The sequence below is a fragment of the Chrysemys picta genome, chromosome 24 (assembly GCF_011386835.1).
Source record: "Chrysemys picta bellii isolate R12L10 chromosome 24, ASM1138683v2, whole genome shotgun sequence".
NCBI lineage: Eukaryota > Metazoa > Chordata > Testudines > Emydidae > Chrysemys > Chrysemys picta.
Genome location: NC_088814.1, coordinates 7,674,190 through 7,694,616, shown reverse-complemented (window position 1 = coordinate 7,694,616; position 20,427 = coordinate 7,674,190). Strand labels below are relative to the sequence as shown.

Here is a 20,427-nt window from a genome sequence, read left to right as displayed (position 1 = left end):
CAGCGTGGGGAGCGCAGCTGGCTCTGGCTGGGGGTCGCGGCTGTGAGCTCCTGCTGCTGGTAAGGGGGTGGGGAGTGGGGGGTTGGGTAAGGGAGCGGGGAGTCCTGGGGGGCAGTCAAGGTGGAGCTTCTGGGGGGCAGTCAAGGGGATGGGGAACAGGGAGGGTTGGGAATGGAGTCCCGAGGGGGCCTGTTAGGGGGGGCGGGACGTGGATGGGGTCGGGAGGGCAGACGGAGCAGGTGGGTTGGATAAGGGGGTGGGCTCCAAGGGGACGTTATGGGTGGGGGACGAGGAGCAGAGGGCAGTTGGATAGGGGGTGGGAGTCCCAGGGGGGCTGTCAGGAGTTGGGGGTGTGGATAGGGGTCAGGGCAGACAGGGAGCAGGGGGGTTGGATGGGGGCGGGGGTCCCAGGAAGGGGCGGTCAGGGGACAAGGGTCGGGGGCTCTGAGGGGGCAGTCAGGAGGTGGGAAGTGGGGTGGGGACCAGGCTGTTTGGGGAGGCACAGCCTTCCCTACCTGGCCCTCCATACAGTTGCGCAACCCCAGTGTGGCCCTTGGGCCAAAAAGTTTTCTCACCCCTGCTCTAGCCAGTCCCTCGCCGGTTCGCTCCTTGTTGGGACACCCCTGTCCTTTGTGGAGTACAGTCTGAATGCCCTGCACAGGGCACCCCCCGCCCCCAATGGCAACGGGAACTGAGAACTGGTAAGACACCCAGAATGAGTTCAAGTACAAGTCAAAGTTAGGCAACCCTAATTCTCTAAACCATCTGCCCTTTGAAAATGTCCTGGCTGGAGCTTGGGCCGTAAGAACAGGCTCCGTATGGAGCCCCTGGGGGACTCCACTTGTTAGCAAGGAGAGTATTGAACTCAGCAGAACTACTCCTGCGTGTAAAGTTACGCGCCTGCGTACGCGCGCTTGCGGCTCAGGCCGCAAGGTAAGTAGCTAGGTTTTTCCAAAGAGCCGTACGTGTTGCGCGCTGGGCTGCTTGGAAAACCCAGCTGTAAGCCTCCCTTCTGCAAATCTAATGCTTATTTCGGTGCCCAGGTGAGGGCTGTTACGTGGACCAGCCCCAGGAGGACTGAACAGAAGATCATTGGTTCCCCCATCCCTCTACCCCCTCATCCCCAATCTAAGCGAGCTCAGATATTATCGGCTGGCATCGCAGCAAACTCTGTGTCCTAAAGGTGGATTTACTGCGTTTGCAGAAACCACACACTAAGGGCAGGAAGCCAGCATCCCATAATCCCCCTTTTTAATTAATCCCCATCACTCTGGCATTCACCAGCTGTAGGAGCAAAATGTAACGTGTTCTTGGCAGGCCTCTGCTCTGTTTCGGTCCCTCTGGGGTCCCCCAGACTGCGAAGGGAGACAGAGAGGTGAATTCTCCCACGGAACCATCTAAAATGATGGTCAAAGCTGCAGGCACCAGGCTGACACGTGAGAGCCCAGGGCCGGGTTTTATTAACCGACTATCAGCTAGAAATACGGGGAGCGCTCCAGGGCAGCACTGAAGGACGGGGAGAGGAGCGTTACAGCTGGGTGGGGGACTGAGAGCTGTGACTCCTGGCGTCTGAGCCCCTCTTGGAAGGGGCTGGGGTCTAGGGGGTGGGGAGTGGGAGGCAGGACTCCTGGGTTCTGTTCCCAGCCCTTGGCAGGGAAAGGGGTACAGAGTTGGAACCAGGAGGGATGGGGGGGGGGGGAGGGGAGGCAGGACTCCTGGGTTCTGTTCCCAGCCCTTGGCAGGGAAAGGGGTACAGGGTTGGAACCAGGAGGGATGGGGGGTGGAGGGGAGGCAGGACTCCTGGGTTCTGTTCCCAGCCCTTGGCAGGGAAAGGGGTACAGAGTTGGAACCAGGAGGGATGGGGGGGGGGAGGGGATGCAGGACTCCTGGGTTCTGTTCCCAGCCCTTGGCAGGGAAAGGGGTACAGGGTTGGAACCAGGAGGGATGGGCGGGGGGGGGAGGGGAGGCAGGACTCCTGGGTTCTGTTCCCAGCGGGGGGGAGGAGGGGAGCAGAACTCCTGGGTTCTCTCCCCCCGTCCTGAGGCGGCTGGCTGGTACGGGGGGGGGGCCTGTAGCGAGGACACCCCCCCCCCCCCGCAGGGCAGTGCTGGGCGAGGGGAAGCCCATCGACTCCAGCGGGGCTGGAAGGAGCCTGCGCCCGCCCGCTCATCTCCCAGAGGAACCTCCCGTGGCCGGAACCCCCCTGCTGGCGGGGCGCGTTTCCGGCCGGGCAGGTGTGGGGACGGACGCCAGCGGAAGCGCGCTACCGGACCGGCCGGGCTGCCCCGCACTAAGATGGCGGCGGCCGGGGCTCGGCGGCGGCGGTTGCTGCGGCTGCTGATGCAGCTCGGCTCGGTGCTGCTCACGCGCTTCCCCTTCTGGAACTGCCTCAGCGCCCTCATGCTCTTCGCGGAGCGGGCCGACGCCCGCAGGTGGGGCGGGGCGGGGCGGGGCAGCATGGATGGGGGAGGGGCAGTCAGAGGAGGAGTCAGGAGGGATGGGGGAGGGGCAGGGGAGGAGTCGGGGGTGGGGAGGAGCCAGGAGGATTTGGGGGAGCAGTCAGGGGTGCAGAGGAGACGGGTGGGGTGGAGGCAGGAGGGATGGGGGAGGGGAGCAGTCAAGGGTGGGGAGGAACCAGAAGGGATGGGGGAGGGGCCAAGAGAGAGGGGGAGGAGTCGGGGGTGGGGTGGAGTCAGGCGGGATGGGGGAGGGGCCAAGAGAGAGGAGGAGTCGGGGGTAGGGTAGAGTCAGGGGGGGGTGGGGGAGGGGCCAAGAAGGAGGGGGGGAGTCGGGGGTGGGGTGGAGTCAGGAGTGTTGGGGAGGGGCCAAGAGAGAGGGGGAGGGGGAGCAGTCAGGGATGGGGAGGAGTCAGGAGGGATGGGCAGGGGCAGGAGAAGGGGTTAGAAGGGGAGGAGAGGAATGGGGAGGAGGGAGTAGACATTAGGATCGATGGAGTCAGGATCATGGGTGGTGGGGGAGGAGGAGAGGGTTGGGGGTGGGAGTGAGGATGGCTGGGGGGGGGAGTGTTTGGGGTCATGGGGAAGGGCAGAGTTAAGGGCAGGATGAGAATTGGTCCCCTGAGGCCAGCAGCTGCCTGTGCTACACGCTGTTCCTAGGCAGGGGCTGGTTAATGGCCTTGTTTCTGCTGGTGCTAAGGTAACATCAAGGCTCTGCCTTAAGCCCGGGGACCCTAGCTCAGGCTTTAACTCCTTCTTACCATATCTCATGGTGCTTAGCTCTTGCTTACGCGAGGTGCCAGACTGGTGGTGGTTAGAGTTGCCAAGTGTCCGGTTTTCTAAAGTTCAGTTACTGTGAGGTGGGAGGAGGTGCCTGGTCATTAACCCAGCCCCTGCTCAGCTGGGGGCCGCCTCCTACCTGCCCACAGGCTCCTTGTTAGCCTGCAGCAGCTCCTGTCCCAGCCCTGGAACAGCAGAGGGAACCCAGCTGGGGGCGGAAAAGGTGGAGTGGATCCAGCCAGCAAGGAAGGGAGAGGCGTGTGTGACGGGGTGGATCCTTGGGGGAAGAGGCGGAAAAGGGAGTGGAGCCTAGGGAAGAGGTGGAGAAGGGGGAGGGAACTCAAGGGAAGAGGTGGAGCAGGGGTGGGGCCTTAGGGGAAAAAGGTGGGGCAGGGCCCATTACCGGCAATTAGAAAGGTGGCAACCCTATTTGGATTGCAATACCTAGATGCAGCTAATGCTGGATTGGAAACCCTGTAGCACTGCATGTGCCTTTGGGGAGTTAGAGGTGGAGCTTTTCTGATGGTGCTGGGTCACCCAGAGAGGCACTGTGAGTGGCCTTTAGCTTATTTTCATAACACGTGGAACGGCAAGCTTGGATAATTTGAGTGGCCTCCCTCTCCATTCATAGTAGGCATTGGGGAGGCAGTGTTGCCTAGTGGATAGATCACTAGACTAGGGCTCAGGAGATGTGTGTTCTATTCCTGGCTTTGCCAGTGCCCTGCTGGGTGACCTTGGGTATTTTGCTTATTATTATTACTCATGTTTATTATGGTAGTGCCTACGGGCCAACCAAGATGGGCCTCTGTTGTGCTAGGTGCTGTACAAATACAATAATAGACAGTCCTTGCCTTGGAGAACTTACTATATCTTATTTTTTGAGTGGATTTGCTTCCCCTCTCTGTGCCTCAGTTTTCCCCTTCTGTAATATGGGGATAATGATACTGCCCTTTGGAAAGTGCTTTGAGATCTGTGGAAGAAAAGGGCTGTATAAAAGCTAGGGATTATTGTTGGAGAAGGCTGCGGTTGAGGCATGCTGATGGGATGACCTGGGGAAACTTGCCTTGCCACTATTTGGCCCTTACATACTCCAGGATAAATACAGGACCTCCGTGTCCAGGGCTGTCCCTTGGACACTTATTCACAGGTTATGTGAGCGAGAGAGCTCAGGTTTGTAATATCTCCAGCCTGAAAGCAGAGTTCTTCCTAAGGCAGTGCCCGAACATAGTTGGGCACCCTGGGCTCACATGTGGCTGCTTTGTCCTGCTTACGTGGTATGACTCGGTTCCTCAGATGTCCAACTGGATTGAAACTCCTTCCTTGTCTCCCCCTAGGAAACCTGACATCCCCGTCCCGTATCTGTACTTGGACATGGGGGCAGCGGTATTGTGTGCCAGCTTCATGTCCTTCGGGGTGAAGCGCAGGTGGTTTGCACTGGGAGCTGCTCTTCAGCTAGCAGTCAGCACGTACGCGGCGTATATCGGGGGCTATGTGCACTACGGTGACTGGTTGAAGGTGAGGGGTTCATTGGAGTTCCCTGGGTGGCTGATCGGCTAGGGGGCAGCTGCCTCGTCCGTTCCCATGCCAGCCTCGCTTAGTAACCCTGGACTGTTTGGCCTATCTGAAATGAGTGTAGATCTCGGTCCAGGCCCCCTGGCACTAACATCCAAGTGAAGCTAGTATCCTCATTGAGCCTCCTTATTCGCTCTTTCAGCAGAGAGGGCAAGGAATTAAGAGGCCATAGAGACTGAATCGCTCCCTCGCTCCTTGAGATCAGGACGATGTAAGGGGAAACTTGCCCTGTAATGCCTGGGTTGCATCTGCTTTGTGACTAGAAGAAGGCTTCAGTCTCCATGTTAGTATTTCAGTGAGAGCAAGAATTATCCCCATCGCCCTTTCCTTCCCCTTCTCTTCCCTCTCCACCTCCGCCCCCATTTTGATCCTGCTAGTCCGCTATCTCATGGCCAAAGCAGCTGCTTCAGCGAGATTGCATCGCGCACCTGGCTACAAGCCTACACACTTTCTTCCTGACCTCAGCTGATGATCAGCTTGTGCCCTGAAATGTGAAGATGAGAGGTCTGTATCCAGTGTAATGCCCCTGCAGATGTTGTTTGCGTGTATCTAAATGCCTCGTGCTTTTATTTCTTTTAAGTTTATGGGGCTCCTTTTTATTTCCCAGTCCCTAACTGATGTACACACTGTGTGATTCCCCCTGCAGGTGAGGATGTACTCACGAACCATAGCTATCATTGGTGGGTTCCTGATCTTGGCGAGTGGGGCTGGTGAGATCTATCGTCAGAAGCCACGGAGCAGGTCTCTGCAGTCCACCGGGCAGGTCTTCCTCGGCATCTACCTCATCTGCGTGGTATGTACCCAGCGGGGCAGGAGCGGGCTGGTGCCATGGTGGACTTCCATGCACAGCTCTGCCGTTGCTAGCCAGCGTGCGTTGGCTTGCAATGAAATCACCAGAGCACGGGGACTAAGCGGGGGTGATCAGAAAGAAACTGGGATTCAGCACTTTGTCATGTGGCTGTGGCCGCAATTGGGGAAAGTGCGGGTGTTGGAGCAGCTTGTATCACAGCTGGGGAGAGATCAGACAAGGGGGGGATTCTCTGTGGGGCACAGATGGCCACTTAGGGTGCTCCTTGGACTAAAAGGGGTTGTTGCCAGAGGAACACCCCAGCTGCCATGGTTACTGGCCAGCCCTGACCTACTTACTCTGCCTGAAGGTGCCTTTGGGTGTCACATTGGTTCTAGAATTCTTTGCACCTCCTTTGGACACCCCTGCAGCCTACTGCAAAGGATTCTGGGGCGTTTAGAAAGCCATAGCACTATTTGCATATGGCTGGACAGAAACAGAGGCAGTGGATTGGATCGGTGGGAGGAGCATCAGCTTCCATGATCCCCTAAGACCAGCCCTGCAGGGTGGAGGAGGCAGAGAAATGAAGATAGTATTTTGGTACCAGTTATACCCTTAGTCTTTGTGGCTATTATGTGATTGAGTAGCAGGCGCTGTTCCTTCCTGCTGAGGCTGTATTAAACCAGAACCCCCAGCATGACAGCAGGGGGCACTGTGCCACTGCCTTTCAGAGGGGATGGAAAACTGGCATCCTGATCCCATGGGGCTTCGTGCAAAAGTCAGCTATTAACCTTAGTCTCCTGGCCAAATTCCAGCCTGATGATTAAACTATAATGAGATCCAACGGCTAGAAGTTGACGCTAGATACATTCAGACTAGTAATAAACTGGCAAATCTCGAGTAGGAGTTGGGAGGTTATTTGACCTCGGTATTTGGCACTGATGTGACCGCTGCTGGAATACTGTGTCCAGTTCTGGTGCCCACAATGCAAGAAGGATGTTGATAAATTGGAGCGGGGTCAGAGAAGAGCCATGAGAATGATTAAAGGGTTAGAAAACCTGCCTTATGGTGAGAGACTCAAGGAGTTCAGTCTATTTAGCTTAACAAAGAGAAGATTAAGGGGGTACCTGACCACAGTCTGGAAGTACCTACAAGGGGAACAAACACTTGATAATGGGCTCTTCAATCTAGCAGACAAAGATTCAGTGTCTGGAAGTTGAAGCTGGACAAATTCAGACTGGAAATAAGCCATGAATTTTTAACAGCGAGGGTAATTAACCACTGGAACAATTTGCTGAAGGTTGTGGCGGATTCTCCATCGCTAGAAAATTTTTCAATCAAGGTTGGCTGTTTTTTCTAAAAGATCCACTCTAGGTCAACCACCAGCCGACTCAAAGCAGGAATTAATTCCGGGACGTCCTGATAGGCTATGCCGGAGGTCGGACTAGATGATCCTGATGGTCCCTTTTGGCCTACGCTCTCTGAATTGCATTGGGCCTCCGTCCGTTTCAGCTGGTCTCCTGCACCCCTACGCTGCTGTGTAGTGATTGGGTGCGTGCAGTGAAGCAGCTGCCGTCGCGCACACAATCCCCAAAGCCTTTTGGGAGGAAAGGCTGTGGCTACGTCTACACTGCATTTGGGGGGGGTGATTGCACTACATGTCGACATACCTGAGCTAGCTTCAGTAATGACAGCAGTGAAGCTGCAGCAACATAGAATCATAGAACTGGAAGGGACCTCGAGAGGTCATCTAGTCCAGTCCCCTGCACTCAAGGCAGGACTAAGTATTGTCTAGACCATCCCTGACAGGTGTTTGTCCAACCTGCTCTTAAAAATCTCCAGTGATGGAGATTCCACAACCTCCCTAGACAATTTATTCCAGTGCTTAACCACCCTGACAGTTAGGAAATTTTTCCTAATGTCCAACCTAAACCTCCCTTGCTGCAATTTAAGCCCATTGCTTCTCGTCCTATCCTCAGAGGTTAAGAAGAACAATTCTTCTCCCTCCTCCTTGTAACAACCTTTTATGTACTTGAAAACTGTTATCATGTCCCCTCTCAGTCTTCTCTTCTCCAGACTAAACAAAGCCAATTTTTTCAATCTTCCCTCATAGGTCATGTGTTCTGGACCTTTAATCATTTTTGTTGCTCTTCTCTGGACTTTCTGGACTTTGGGGGGGGGGGGGGGGGATAGCTCAGTGGTTTGAGCATTGGCCTGCTAAACCCAGGGTTGTGAGTTCAATCCTTGAGAGGGCCACTTAGGGATCTGGGGCAAAATCAGTACTTGCTAGTGAAGGCAGGAGGCTGGACTCAATGACCTTTCAAGGTCCCTTCCAGTTCTAGGAGATGGGATATCTCCATTAATTTTATTTATTTATTTCTCCAATTTGTCCACGTCTTTCCTGAAATGTGGCGCCCAGAACTGGACACAATACTCCAGTTGAAGCCCGAGTAGAGCGGAAGAATGACTTCTTGTGTCTTGCGTACAATACTCCTGCTAATATATCCCAGAATGATGTTTGCTTTTTTTGCAACAGGGCTACACTATTGACTCATATTTAGTTTGTGATCCACTATGACCCCCCAGATCCCTTTTCGCAGTACTCCTTCCTAGGCGGTCATGTCCCATTTTGTATGTATGCAACTGGGCAGGGGGCCCCTGGTGTATGTACCCAGGGTCCTGGCCGGGCAGGGCTAGATCAAAGCTAGCGTGGGTATGTCTAGCCGTGCTGTAGTCACACATCCTGATTGCAGTACAGACATATTCAGTGTGTATGAATTTGCTCCTACCTCTTGGTTTACTGTTCCACTGTGCCCTACAGGCCTATTCCCTCCAGCACAGCAAAGAGGATCGTCTGGCTTACCTCAACCACATCCTAGGTGGCGAGATCACCCTGCAGCTACTCTTCATCCTCTATGGGGTGCTGGCCCTGTCATTCCTGTCCGGTTATTACATCAGCACGGCCGCCCAGATCCTCTCGGTGATCCTGCCCCTGGTCATCCTGTTCATTGATGGGAACCTCGGCTACTGGCATGACTCCCGGCGCGTCGAGTTCTGGAACCAGATGAAACTCATCGGGCAGAACGTTGGTATCTTCGGGGCTGTCATCATCTTGGCCACGGATGGTTGAGATGGGACAAGTGGGGGCAGATAGGACAGGCCTGGGGGAGGGCTCTGCAGTTCGGGGGAGGGGATGGGAGTAGGTTTTTTTTTTTAAATCACCATTATTTATTCTTTTTTTACTACTTTTAAAAAATTCCTAGTTGATTTTTTCCCATTGACGGGCCAGGGGACTCAGTGGCTGCCTTTCTTGAGCACGTTAGTCCTTCATTGCACTTTGACGGGTGTTTTAAGCACAGCCCTATAGCACCTCACTCTTCTGGCTCTGTGTAGCAGCAAAGGGGACATTGTAGAACAGCTGCCCACAGGGTCAGACTAGCTCAGTGGGTGTGTGAGCAGCGTAATTCCGCTGCTGAAAGGAGGAGTGGATCCTGGAAGCTTGGGAGTCCCCCTTGGGGAGCCAGATGATGGGTTACTGGAAAGACGCCAACAATGAACTGAATGGGGGACTTCAAAGCCACCCCTTCATCGTCTGTGGTGAGCTCTGCACATTGGTTGCAATGTGTGGTGTGTGGGGACCATTGTGTGTGTGTGTGGTGGGTGGGGACAACGGTAGTAATAATCTAGCTCTTATTTAGTGCTTTGCATCAGTAGATCTCAAAGCGCTTTACAAAGGAGGTCAGTGTCATCATCCCCATTGTACAGATGGGGAAACCGAGGCACAGAGCGGGGACGTGACTTGCCCAAGATCACCCAGCAGGCCAATGTCCAAGCCAGAGTAACCGTCCTCCATTCGTTACTTAAGCTGGTTCTCACTGTGCTTCTAACTACTGCCTGCGGAATTTCATGGGGGTTACAAAGGAACCCTGCTCCCCGAAAGGATGCAGTGCTGTGGAGAGGAGCGATTTCAAAGGGGAACAGCCCTCAATGCTCTTGAGAGGGAAAAGGAAGCTGCTTCGGAGATGAGAAGGGAATAATTTTGCCTCTTGCCCCGCTCCCGCTCTGTGTGCATCCGTCCATGCTGCCTCCCATCCATCAATGGAGCATGCATGTGAATCAGTTGTGCATTGGCTTGTCTCCTAGCACAGCCCGATGGAGGGAGCAGATGGAAACTGCTTTACAACCGGACAATCCTGCCTGCCAAAGCCTGGAGAAATGAACAGTAGAGAGGGGAGCCGCTACCCGTCCCCCCAAGAGAGGTGGAATTTCCAGAGTGCTGGGTTGGAGTGACTGAGTGAGGAAGGGAAGCTTGAAAGGGGGGAAAAGTCCAGTTCCCAACCCTCTGAGGATCCCATGTCTTACAACTCTGGTCAGGGTTGTCAGAGACAGGGATGGGTTGGGAGACTGCGCTCCATGTTATAAGGTGACATGCTGCCCAGAGACAACTTTCCTTTGCCCCCTGAGGGCCTCCTGCCCCCAGGTTTGGTTTGCCCTTTGCTGCGGGGCCAGCTGGCATGCAGGATCTCTCCAGCTCTAGTGCCCTGCCCGCCTAAGGAGAGCTCTCAAACACGGTCATTGTCTCAACTGCCTAGATCAAGCCGTCCACTTGGAGCTGCTGTTGCGTCTTCCCTATTTTCTAAACCACTTTCCCCATCATGTATTTCTGATGATTAAATGAGAAAAGGCTTTTAACTCCACCCCTTGAGTTTTATTTCTTACCGGAACATTGTTTGGCTTTAATCAAGTCAAGCCAAACCCTACGGTACTTCTCCGTCCTCGTTACTGTTATCTGAGCACCTCACAAGCTTTACTATGTTCATCCCACACACATCTCTTCCCCCCTGCCCCGAGCCATGTCTATTAACCCCATGTTACAGATGGGGAACTGAGACTCAGAGGCCCACAGTAATCCAGGGTGTCGGTGGCTATGCAGGGAACAGCCCCTGTGTCTTCCGAATCCAGGCTTGTGCCCTAACCACTGGGCCATCCTTCCTGTCTTCCCCCTAATCACAGGCACGTGAACAGAGGAAACTTCAGCTGCCTTTCTGCTCCAGAGCCAAGTCAGATCTTACTTAAGCCACCAACAGAGATGCTGGCAGGAGAGACGTATAAGCCAGAATTTTTTAACCTAAAGTTAGACACCTAAATAAGCAGGCCGACTTTGAGAGGTGTTGGGCGTCATTGGAGTACATAGTACCTCCCAGATACTTACGGATTTGTCCTCCACCACCCCTCTGAGGCACAGCAGTGTTGTTATCCCCATTGTACAGATGGGGAACTGAGGATGAACTGCCTTGCCCAAAGTCATGCAAGAAATCTGTGGCAGAGTTGGGAACAGAGCCGAAGTCTTGAGTCCTGCTGCCCAGTTCCTCTCCTGCCTGAACAATGTCTCCCATCTTTAGGTTAAAAAATTCTGGCTTCTACGTGGGTAGTGCTGGCATGTTAAGAGTTCATTGCAGGTTCATGGCACTTAACCAGACAGGCTCTCCTTTAACCCTGCCATTGGTGATGCCAGTTCTTAAACAGATCATTTCAGACTTCCTGGTGCTTTCCTGGCTGACTAGCAAGCGTTCACGGTAGATTCATGGCAACTATCTCGCAATTGGACGTTTAAATGTTTCACTGCCAGGGATGCTGGTGATGGACGACGAGTAGGTTTGTGATCAGGGTGAAATGTTCAAAAGTGCCCGGGGGACTTAGGAACCTGTCGTTTTCAAAAGTTGCTCGGGCGCCTAAGTCCCACTGCCAATAAGATTTAGATTTCTAAGTCACTTTTGAAAATGGGCCATAGGCTGCTAAGTCACTTAGGCCCAGATTTGGAAAAGTATTTAGGCATTGCCGTGCTCAGTGAAACCTAATTGATTTAGGAACCAACATCATTTTCAAAAGGGATTTAGGTGCCAAAATCCCATTGAGCGTCAGTAGGATTTAGGCTCTTAAAATGAGGTTTAGGTTCCTAAATCAGTTAGGTGTCGCAATGCCGAGTGCATCAACGCCTAAAGACTTTTACAAATGTGGGACTTTGACAATTTTACCCCGTTTACGTGTGGGGGTTTTCAAAGGCACTAGCTAGAATTTCACTGGTGGTTTGGTGTCTGCGGCCCTTTGGCTGCTCTGAAGTTCCCAGCTGACATTTGTCAATCAGTTCTGGTTATGCACTGGTTAAGGAGAAAGCAGTAAGACCCTAACATCGCACTGTTGGGATAGCTAAAGAAAGGCGAGACACCTTGAAAAAGAAGCCAAAATCACATTAAAAGTCGACGCTTTCCAGCTACTCTTGTCTGGTTTCTGCTGTACACGTTGTATGTGGAACTCCACAGCCAGGCTGCCGGCTCCTATAAATATAAGCTTTGTGTGTGTGTGACTCCTACTTGCTGTTCCACAGGATTGTAAGGAAAGATGCCGCTGCTCTTTTTACACGTTCGTTAATAGCGGTCCCATTTTATAGGTCGGGAAAGTGAGGCACAGAGAGGGGAAGTGACTTTGCCGAGGTTCCACGGTGAGTCAGTGGCAGAGATGAGACTTGAACCCAAGAGTCCCGACCTCCTCGCTCTAACTTCTCTTGACAACAGTCCGCACAACACAGGCTTCGCTAGCACTTTATTAGGGAAAAGCTGGGTGCTGAATTGGCGAAGAGGGTTCTTTGTGCCGATCATTCCTCTGGGTGCAGGAAATACCCCTGGGGCTCTGTGCATGGCTGGCCGTTCTGAGCTCTGGTTCTTCTTATCCGGTCTTGATGTACGAAGGCCTGACTCCTCCCAAGCCCAACCTGCTCCGCTCTCACTCTGCCCTAGAAAGATCACCCTATGGTTTGCAGAACGAGTCTGGAATGGATATTGCGTGGTTCACCAGCTCGTAGGAATCCCGGATGTCGGACAGGCCAAACCAGAAGAAGATCCATTGGTGGTTGGTGAAGCTGCCATCACTGTGCTTGAAATACCTGATGGGAACAAAACGAACGCTTACTCCCAGAGCAGTATCTGCATCCCATAGAGCAACAAGAGCGTCAATGGATACAATTACAGGGATAATACTGGGTCAGACTTGCCACCCGCTGTATCTAAGAGTATCTGAGTCCCTCCTAGATATCAGTGGTTGCATCCTTGCAGCACCTCTGTAAGTAGCATCGTAGTGGTAATTCTGTTTTACTGATGGGGAGGTCCAGAGTGAGTGGGAGGGGGTTACAGGTCAGGGTTAAGGGGCATTAGCAGGGTGGCGTGGGAAACCTAGGCCTGGTATAGTAAGGGGTGGCGTGGATCAGAGTACAGACGCACCAGCAGAGCGGTGGAGGGGCCCAGCCCTGGTGTAGCAGGGGTGTTGCACTCAGGATTGAGATGCACTGCCAGAGCTGGGTGTGTGTGGGGAGCAGAGCCGCAGGTAAGGGTAAGAGGCATTGGCAGAGCTGTGTGTGGGGAGCCCAGGGCTGGAATAGCCGGGGGGCACAGGTAAGGGTAAGAGGCATTGGCAGAGCTGTGTGTGGGTAGCCAGGGCTGGATTAGCTGGGGGGCTGCAGGGCAGGGTTGCGGGGAATTGGCAGAGCTGTGTGTGGGGAGCCCAGGCTGGAATAGCAGGAGAACCATTAGTGCGTTTAAAACTTGAGCCCAGAACAGATGTGCATCTGTGTCGGTGTCCACCAGGAGGGTGGCATTCCCAATGGTCTCCTTTCCACCTACCAGGGGTTAATGGGGTTGGTGACGCGAGACCTCCAGAAGAGGGTCCTGAGGTCCTGCCGTATGCACTCCCACAGCATCTGGCCGGAGCCTTGGCTTTTCTTGGTGGAGCTGACCACAAACTTGTCCAAGTACGGCATGCCGCCCAGGACCGGCTCCTTCGTGATGATGGCTGCTGCGTTGTAGCTGGGTGACAAAGGGTAGGGTGAGCGGCATGGCCTGGGAGCGGCACGAGCAGACTCTGCTTGGCAGGGAAGGCTTCCAAGAGGAAGGGAGGAGATTTTGCACCTTCTGTTCTCCCTCCCTCGCTCCCCTGGGCCCATGCAGCTACGACAAGGGTTACCCCAGCTGTTCGCTTGTGGTAGCTCTCAGGCACTACAGGAAATAATCACTTTGTGCCTGGCTTTTGCATGGCCCCCGGTTCAGAGGCTCTGGGGTTTGGGTCCGTACTCTACAACAGGAGCCAGTTGGGAAGGCTGGAGCGTGCCCTTTGCAGGCCTGTCTCCTGTTGCGTGTGAGGCTAGAGGCCTTCGCTGGCCCCCGGTGTGAGGTGCTGCACGTAAGGAGAGACAACCCCTGCCCCCAAGAGTTTCCTGTCTAAACAGACCAGGCGGAGAAAGGGGGGCAGGGAAGGTTTTCAGATCTCTGGGATACAAGACAATCCCCAGAACTAACGGCCTTCAGCCAGATGTTAGGGTCACTCTGTACCCCAGGGGCTGCCCCTAGAAGTGGCTGAATAGGGATCTCTCCCCTTCTTAAATATCCCGCTGCCTGCCTGCTCCTAGAGCTCCTGGGCCCAGCAGAGACGCGCCGGGGGCCTCCTTACCCCTCTGAGAAGTAGATCGAGTGCAGCCTGGGCCGTAGGGGAAGCCAGATAGTCCCCTCGGAGGGTCTTCCCGAAGGACGTGTTGATCAAGGAGACCAGGCGCTGCTGGTCCAGCTCCTCCAGCCTCTCGGCCCGCAGCATACGCTCAGCGTTCCTGAACAGGGTCCCCGAGCCTGGAGCCAAAGGGAAGAGCCAGGGCTTTGCTCACTCGGACGGTCTCCCGCAGAGCAGCAGCGCTTTGCTTCCTGCTCCACTCGCCGGCGCTAATTCTCCAGCCGAACTCAGCTCCCCCGTCCCGAGAGAGCGAGGCAGCGGCTGAGCCCATCGGGGCAGGGGCAGGCCCCGGGAGGCCACGCTCACCTTTGTTGCTGAAGATCTCGGCGAGCAGCGTGCCGGCAGAGGCGATGACGGCGGAGGCCTCGTAGGGCAAGCGGCTCAGCAGGTCGATGATCAGCCTGACCTGCTGCTGCTCCTTGTGGCCCATCCACTGGGCTTTGGTCACTAGGTCCAGGTCGGCGGGCAGGTTCACGTTCCCCAGCACCTGCAAGGCCGGGGGGGGGCTCAGCAAGGGGATGGGCGAGGTCTCCATGGGTTAGGCCCTTCTGCCCGTCCCCTGCTCCATGCCGGCTGCCTCCTGGAATGGGCCCAGCCCAGCTGCTGAGCCCAAGTGAAGGAGAACAATGCAAGCATGGGGCGTGGTAGGGAAGGTTAGCTCTTGCTCCCGCCGTGGTCAGCCCCGGTAGAGGGGCGCAGTGCAGGGGGCTGCTTTGACCTTCTCCCAGCTGATGGGCAAACCCAGTAGCAGCTGTAGGCCTCTGCGGCCCCTCCCCACGTGTACGTGCCTGCCCTCCAGCCTCGCCCCACTTGTGTACAACGCTCCTCAGCGCCGTCTCCTGGCTCCCTGGTCCATGCATGGGAGGAGGTGACCAGGAGCTGGGGAGGGGTGAAGAGAAGGGTGGGGGGCCCCAGGAGGCAGTCGGGGTGTGGGAGTGTATCCTGGAAGGGGCGGGATGGGAGCCCATGTCCCGGCACGCGGAGCGGGAGGCACGTGTCTAGCCCAGCATTAGCAGCAGAGGGTGCGTGAGTCGGCGTCTCCTGTGCCAGACCCTGCGCTGCCCTTACCCACCTTCTGCCCGGAGTTCCTGATCCCCCCCGTCATGTTCAGGAAGATGATCTTGGTGGGCAGCAGCGTCCTGGAAATGGCGGCGGTGACCTCGACGGAGTCCAGCAGCAGGGACTGGCGGCCGCGGGTCTCCCCGACGGGGCAGATGATGGGGATGTTCCCGGACTCCAGGCACCACTGCAGCAGGTCGCTGTCCACGGAGATCCCGCTGGGAACAGAGAGAGGGGCGTTAACGGGAGCCCTCGGGCCGGTAAGGAGAGCCAGGCCTGCAGGCTCAGCGGCTGACCTGGAGTTGGCGGGCGACTGCTCCGCTCCTAGCACGGCGCCGGCCCCGAAGAAGGGCATGGTGGCAGCGGAGTTCTGGCGCAGGGCGTCCGTCAGGGCCTTGCAGTTCTGGGTCAGCAGCGCCTTGGTATCCCGGAAGGTGAGGGTGTCACTCAGGGAGCTCCGGGACGGCAACCCCAGCACCAGCAGGGGCTTCATGTCCATGCGCTGCAGGAAGGCCAAGCTGAAGGCCAGGCTGGTCACGGTCTCCTTGCAGCGGGAGACGGCCTCGTCCACCTGCCCAGGGGAGAACAAGGGAGCCGCGTGTCAGGGCCCCGGGAGGCTGGGCAGGCGCTGCCCTGGGGCACCGAGAGCCTGGGGGGCAGCCCGGGCTCCGCGTTAGCCCGTGGCAGAGCCGCGCCTATTGCCCTGCGAGCACCTGCGGGCGCTGGGTGGCTGTGAGCTCGGGGCCTGGCAGGGCCATGCAGAGCCCTGGGGTGGGGGGTGATGTGGCTGGGGAGATCAGGGCCCTGCTGCAGCCAAAAATTCCCCTCCCTGCCTCCCCTAATAGACTGTTCTCTCCCCTCCCCCACTACAGCTATTGCCCTTCCCTACCAGCCTCTCCCCACTACAACTATCACTCCCCTCCCCACTACAGTTATCGCCCTACCCCTCCCCTCCCAGCTCCTCCCCACTACAGCTATTGTCCTTCCCCTCCCCACTACAGCTATCACCCCTCCCCACCACACTACAGCTATTGCCCCTCCCCTCCCGACCCCTCCCCATTACAGCTATCACTCCTCCCCTCCCCACTACAGTTATCACCCTTCCCCTCCCCTCCCAGCCCCTCCCCACTACAGTTATCGCCCTACCCCTCCCCTCCCAGCTCCTCCCCACTACAGCTATTGTCCTTCCCCTCCGCACTACAGCTATCACCCCTCCCCACCACACTACAGCTATTGCCCCTCCCCTCCCGACCCCTCCCCATTACAGCTATCACTCCTCCCCTCCCCACTACAGTTATCACCCTACCACCGCCCCTCCCAGCCCCTCCCACTACAGCTATTGCCCCTCCCCTCCTCATGCCACCCAGCCCCTCCCCGCCACACTACAGCTATCACCCCCTCTCCTCTCTTATCAACCCATTCCCTCCCCTCCCCCATCAACCCATCCCCACCCCAATCCCTGTAATGCTTGGTGCCCTTTGTCCCTAGCAAACGCTGTTATCAGCGGCCCTTATCTGGACCCTTGCTATCAGGCACAGCTGGGCTGATCCAGCCCTGCTCTTCACTGGAGGAATGTTTACGAGGACTTGTGGCCAAGGCTTGGCCAAAGACTGCTGCCCTCCCTCCCGCCAGGTGTGTATGGGGCGGGGAAGGGAGGAAGTGGTGGAGAACCAGCAGAGGTTGCGCTCTGGGCCCCGCTGTACTGGCTGGGCCATTAACCCCCGACCCCGTGTGCCAGTCAGCCATCCATCCCTAAAGCCCAACCTGCTCCCCTCCTGTGATATCGGAGCAGACAAATGGGCCCATCTGGGCCCGGCTATCGGGTCCCTCTAATCCGGCATCACAAAGGAGACCCAGGGGGTCATCTGGACCCAGAGCCTGAGGCTCCTAACTCCCATCGATGTCAGTGGAAGGAGATGCATCTGATGAAGTGGGCTGCAGCCCACGACAGCTTATGCTGAAATCAATTTGTTAGTCTCTAAGGTGTCACAAGTCCTGTTCTTTTAGTGGAAGTTAGGAGCCTTAAATGGGCCCTAGCCATGTGACCCAGTGAAATCTAGCCGCAGTACTGATCCGGCCCCCTCCCGGCTTTGACAGATTTCTCCTCCCAGCACCTGTGAGGCAGGCCTGTGATCCCACAGCACAGGCAGGAGTAGGGTGACCAGATGTCCCAAATTTATAGGGACAGTCCCAATTTTGGGTTTTTTTTCTTCTATAGGCTCCTATTACCCCCCATCCCCGTCCCGATTTTTCACACTTGCTGTCTGGGCACCCTAGCAGGGAGCCACGGCCCAGCGGGGCTAAATCCAGCTTCTCAAAGGCTTTTCGGGACCTATCTCCCATTGAAAGCAACAGGAGTTAGATCCTCAAAGCTATTTCGGTGTCTAAGTGACATGCCCTGGGTCACATAGGAAGTCTGTGGCAGAGCAGATAATTGGATGTAGATCTCCCAAGTCCTAGGCTACAGCCCTAGGCAGGGGCACCCTTCCCTAGCCCACTAGTCTAGCGAGGGCGGTAGCCTGCCTGTAGCAGGACAATCTAGTTCAATACCCCATCTTGTGGTGTTTGCCTCTATAACAGGGGAGGGCAAACTTTTTGGCCCGAGGGCCACATCGGGGTATGGAAATTGTATGGCGGGCCATGAATGCTCATGAAATTGGGGGTAGGGGTGCGGGAGGGGGTGAGGGCTCCAGGGTGGGGCCAGAAATGAGGGGTTTGGGGTGCAGGAGGGGGGCTCCAGGCTGGGACCGAGGGGTTTGGAGGGGGGGGGGGAATTAGGGATGGGGGCAGGGGGTTGGGATATGGGGGAGGGGTGTGAGGGCTCTGGCTGGGGTTGTGGGCTCTGGGGTGGAGCTGGGGATGAGGGGCTTGGGGTACAAGAGGGGCTGGGCTGGGATTGAGAGGTTTGGAGGGGGATCAGGGCTGTGGCAGGGGATTGGGGTGCAGGGGGGCTCAGGGGTGCAGGCTCTGGGTGGGGCTTACCGCAAGCAACTCCCGGAAGCATGTCCCCACTCCGGCTCTGAGGCACGGCCAGGCGGCTCTGCGTGCTGCCCCGTTCGCAGGCGCCACCCCTGCAGCCCCCATTGGCTGGGAACTGCAGCCCCCATTGGCTGGGAACTGCAGCCCCCATTGGCTGGGAACTGCAGCCCCCATTGGCTGGGAACTGCAGCCAATGGGAGCTGCGGGGGCAGTGCCTGTGGACGGGGCAGCACGCAGAGCTGCCTGGCCATGCCTCCACGTATTATGGAGGGGGGTCATGCCAGCTGCTTCCTGGGAGCCGCGTGGAGCGGGGCAAACCCCCGACCCCGCTCCCCGGCGGGAGCTAAGGGCCAGATTAAATGGTCTGATGGGCCGGATATGGCCTGTGGGCCATAGTTTGCCCACCCCTGCTCGATAACATCCTGAGGCAGAGAGTTCCACAGGTTAATCCCATGGTGCTTCCAACTCTGTTTTCTTTCCTCTCGTTTGACTTGACTGCCTTTTTAATTCCGGTTCCCCTTTTAGTTATTAACTGGTTTATAACCAGCTACTTGTGAAGCACATTTTTTTTCAACCTAAAGTATCATATTCATTTTTGGGGGAGAGGGGGTTGGGGAGAGAACCTTAATCCTGATCTGTCTTGTAAAATACTGTGTGTAAGTGCTTGGGTGGGTCAGAAATGATGGAGACAGCCCAGATTCATAGATTTTTACAATCGCTGCAGTGCCATCCCCAGCATCTCCCAGGCTTCCACCCCTTTTGCCCCCACTCTGCAGCCCCCCGGGGCTTTGGGGCTGTATCCACCCACCGCTTGCCCCTCCCACCCACAACCCCCCTGAGTCTGGTGCCCCCTGGCTGTGTCCACCCCACCCAGCTGTGCCTGCCCCCCCCCGATGGCCGCCCCATTGCAGCTGTGGGTCTGGTGCCCCCTGGGCCATAACTCCCCCCCCCCAGCTGTGGGTACGGTGCCCCTGGCCATGACCCCCCACCCCCCAGCTGTGGGTACGGTGCCCCTGGCCATGACCCCCACCCCCCAGCTGTGAGTCCAGTGCCCCTGGCTGTGCCCGCCCCCTGTTGGCCATCCCACCGCTGCTGTGGGTCCAGTAACTCCCCCCCCCCCCCGCAGCTGTCGGTCTGGTGACCCCCCGCCCAGCTGTGGGTCCAGAGCCCCCAGCAGTGCCTGCTCCCTACCCAGCTGTGGGTCCAGTGCTCGTGGCCGTGACCCCCCCCCCCAAGCTGTGAGTCCAGTGCCCCCGGCCGTCCCTGCCACAACCCCCCCCCCCCCCCGGCCGTCCCACCGCAGCTGTGTGTCCCCCCCCCCCCGAGCTGTGGGTCCGGCGCCCCCTGGGGCCGTGACTCCCCCCCCCCAGCCGTGGGCCCGGAGCCCCCCTCACCTCGATGACGGCGAAGGGGCGGCCGCCGGCGTGGCCGAGCGCCTGGAACTGCGCCAGCCAGTGCCGCGCCTCGCCGGGGCTGCCGCCGCACTCCCGGAGAAAGGCCTGGATGTCCCGCCGCACCACGGGCGCGGGCACCGCCCCGCCGCCGGCCGCCGCCCCGACCAGCTCCAGCCGGGCGCCCGCCAGCCCGCTGGGGCTCTCCCGCCGCCGGCCGCCCCTGCCGCAGCTGCGGGGCTCGGCGGCGCCGGGGCGCTGGGGGCCGCGGCCGCTCAGCACCCGCGGGACGGGCGCGCACAGCAGGCGGCCGGCTGAGGCCGCCGCGGAGCCGGCGCTGAGCGAGCCCATGGCGATGCTGCGGGCAGGCTGCAGTGGGGCGAGGGCGACACCCGAGGCCTCCCCCGGTCCCCGCCCCTTCACTCCAGGCCCCTCCAAGCAAATCAGCGCCCAGCTCCCGAGGTGCCTCCCCTCCTGGGCGCTGGCCCCTGGCCGACCCGGGGCTGTGCAAACAGCGGCTTGAGCAAGCCCAGCGCGTGCTGCCGGGCCGGGGGCTGGGAGCCAGGTGCTCCGGGGGTTGGGACATCCCGCTCCCTGCACAGATCAGAGCCTGTCCCACCCCTACTGGGGCTGGGGGGGCTTGTGCCAGCTCCCACCTGCTAAGGCTGCCCGGGCGCTTTCCCTTTCCACTGCTTCTGCCCCGGGCTGGGCTGGTGTGTGCCAACCTCCCCCAGGCCTGACCTGAGAGTCCCGGGGCCAGCTTGGCAGAGGGGGCCTGACCTGCCGGCTGCAGTGAGAGCGGCTGAGAGCCGTGTGGGGGGTGGGGATGCCAGGCCGCAGGCCTCTCCAGTTG

At 57.6% G+C, this 20,427-nt stretch overlaps 2 protein-coding genes across 3 annotated transcripts; one reads left to right on the top strand and one right to left on the bottom strand.

Moving 5' to 3' along the window:
* Nucleotides 1–2,223: 2,223 nt before the first annotated feature.
* On the top strand, nt 2,224–10,292 carry TMEM101 (transmembrane protein 101). Of its 2 annotated transcripts, none has more exons than XM_005301946.4 (4): nt 2,224–2,432; nt 4,571–4,751; nt 5,455–5,601; nt 8,417–10,292. In XM_005301946.4, exons 1-4 carry the CDS (start codon nt 2,296–2,298, stop codon nt 8,723–8,725), a joined length of 774 nt encoding a protein of 257 aa, XP_005302003.1. In that variant the 5' UTR covers nt 2,224–2,295; the 3' UTR covers nt 8,726–10,292. The 2 variants fall into 2 exon arrangements, with proteins under 2 accessions (XP_005302003.1, XP_065434128.1); XM_065578056.1 differs by lacking the exon at nt 2,224–2,432 and adding an exon at nt 3,134–3,156.
* Nucleotides 10,293–11,822: 1,530 nt separating this feature from the next.
* On the bottom strand, nt 11,823–19,973 carry NAGS (N-acetylglutamate synthase). Its single transcript, XM_065578055.1, is given in 8 exon segments — nt 11,823–12,535; nt 13,269–13,451; nt 14,092–14,129; nt 14,131–14,264; nt 14,452–14,632; nt 15,218–15,422; nt 15,501–15,775; nt 19,578–19,973. Coding segments are annotated over 8 exon segments (1,500 nt in total). The 5' UTR covers nt 19,926–19,973; the 3' UTR covers nt 11,823–12,399.
* Between the last annotated feature and the right edge of the window lie 454 nt (nt 19,974–20,427).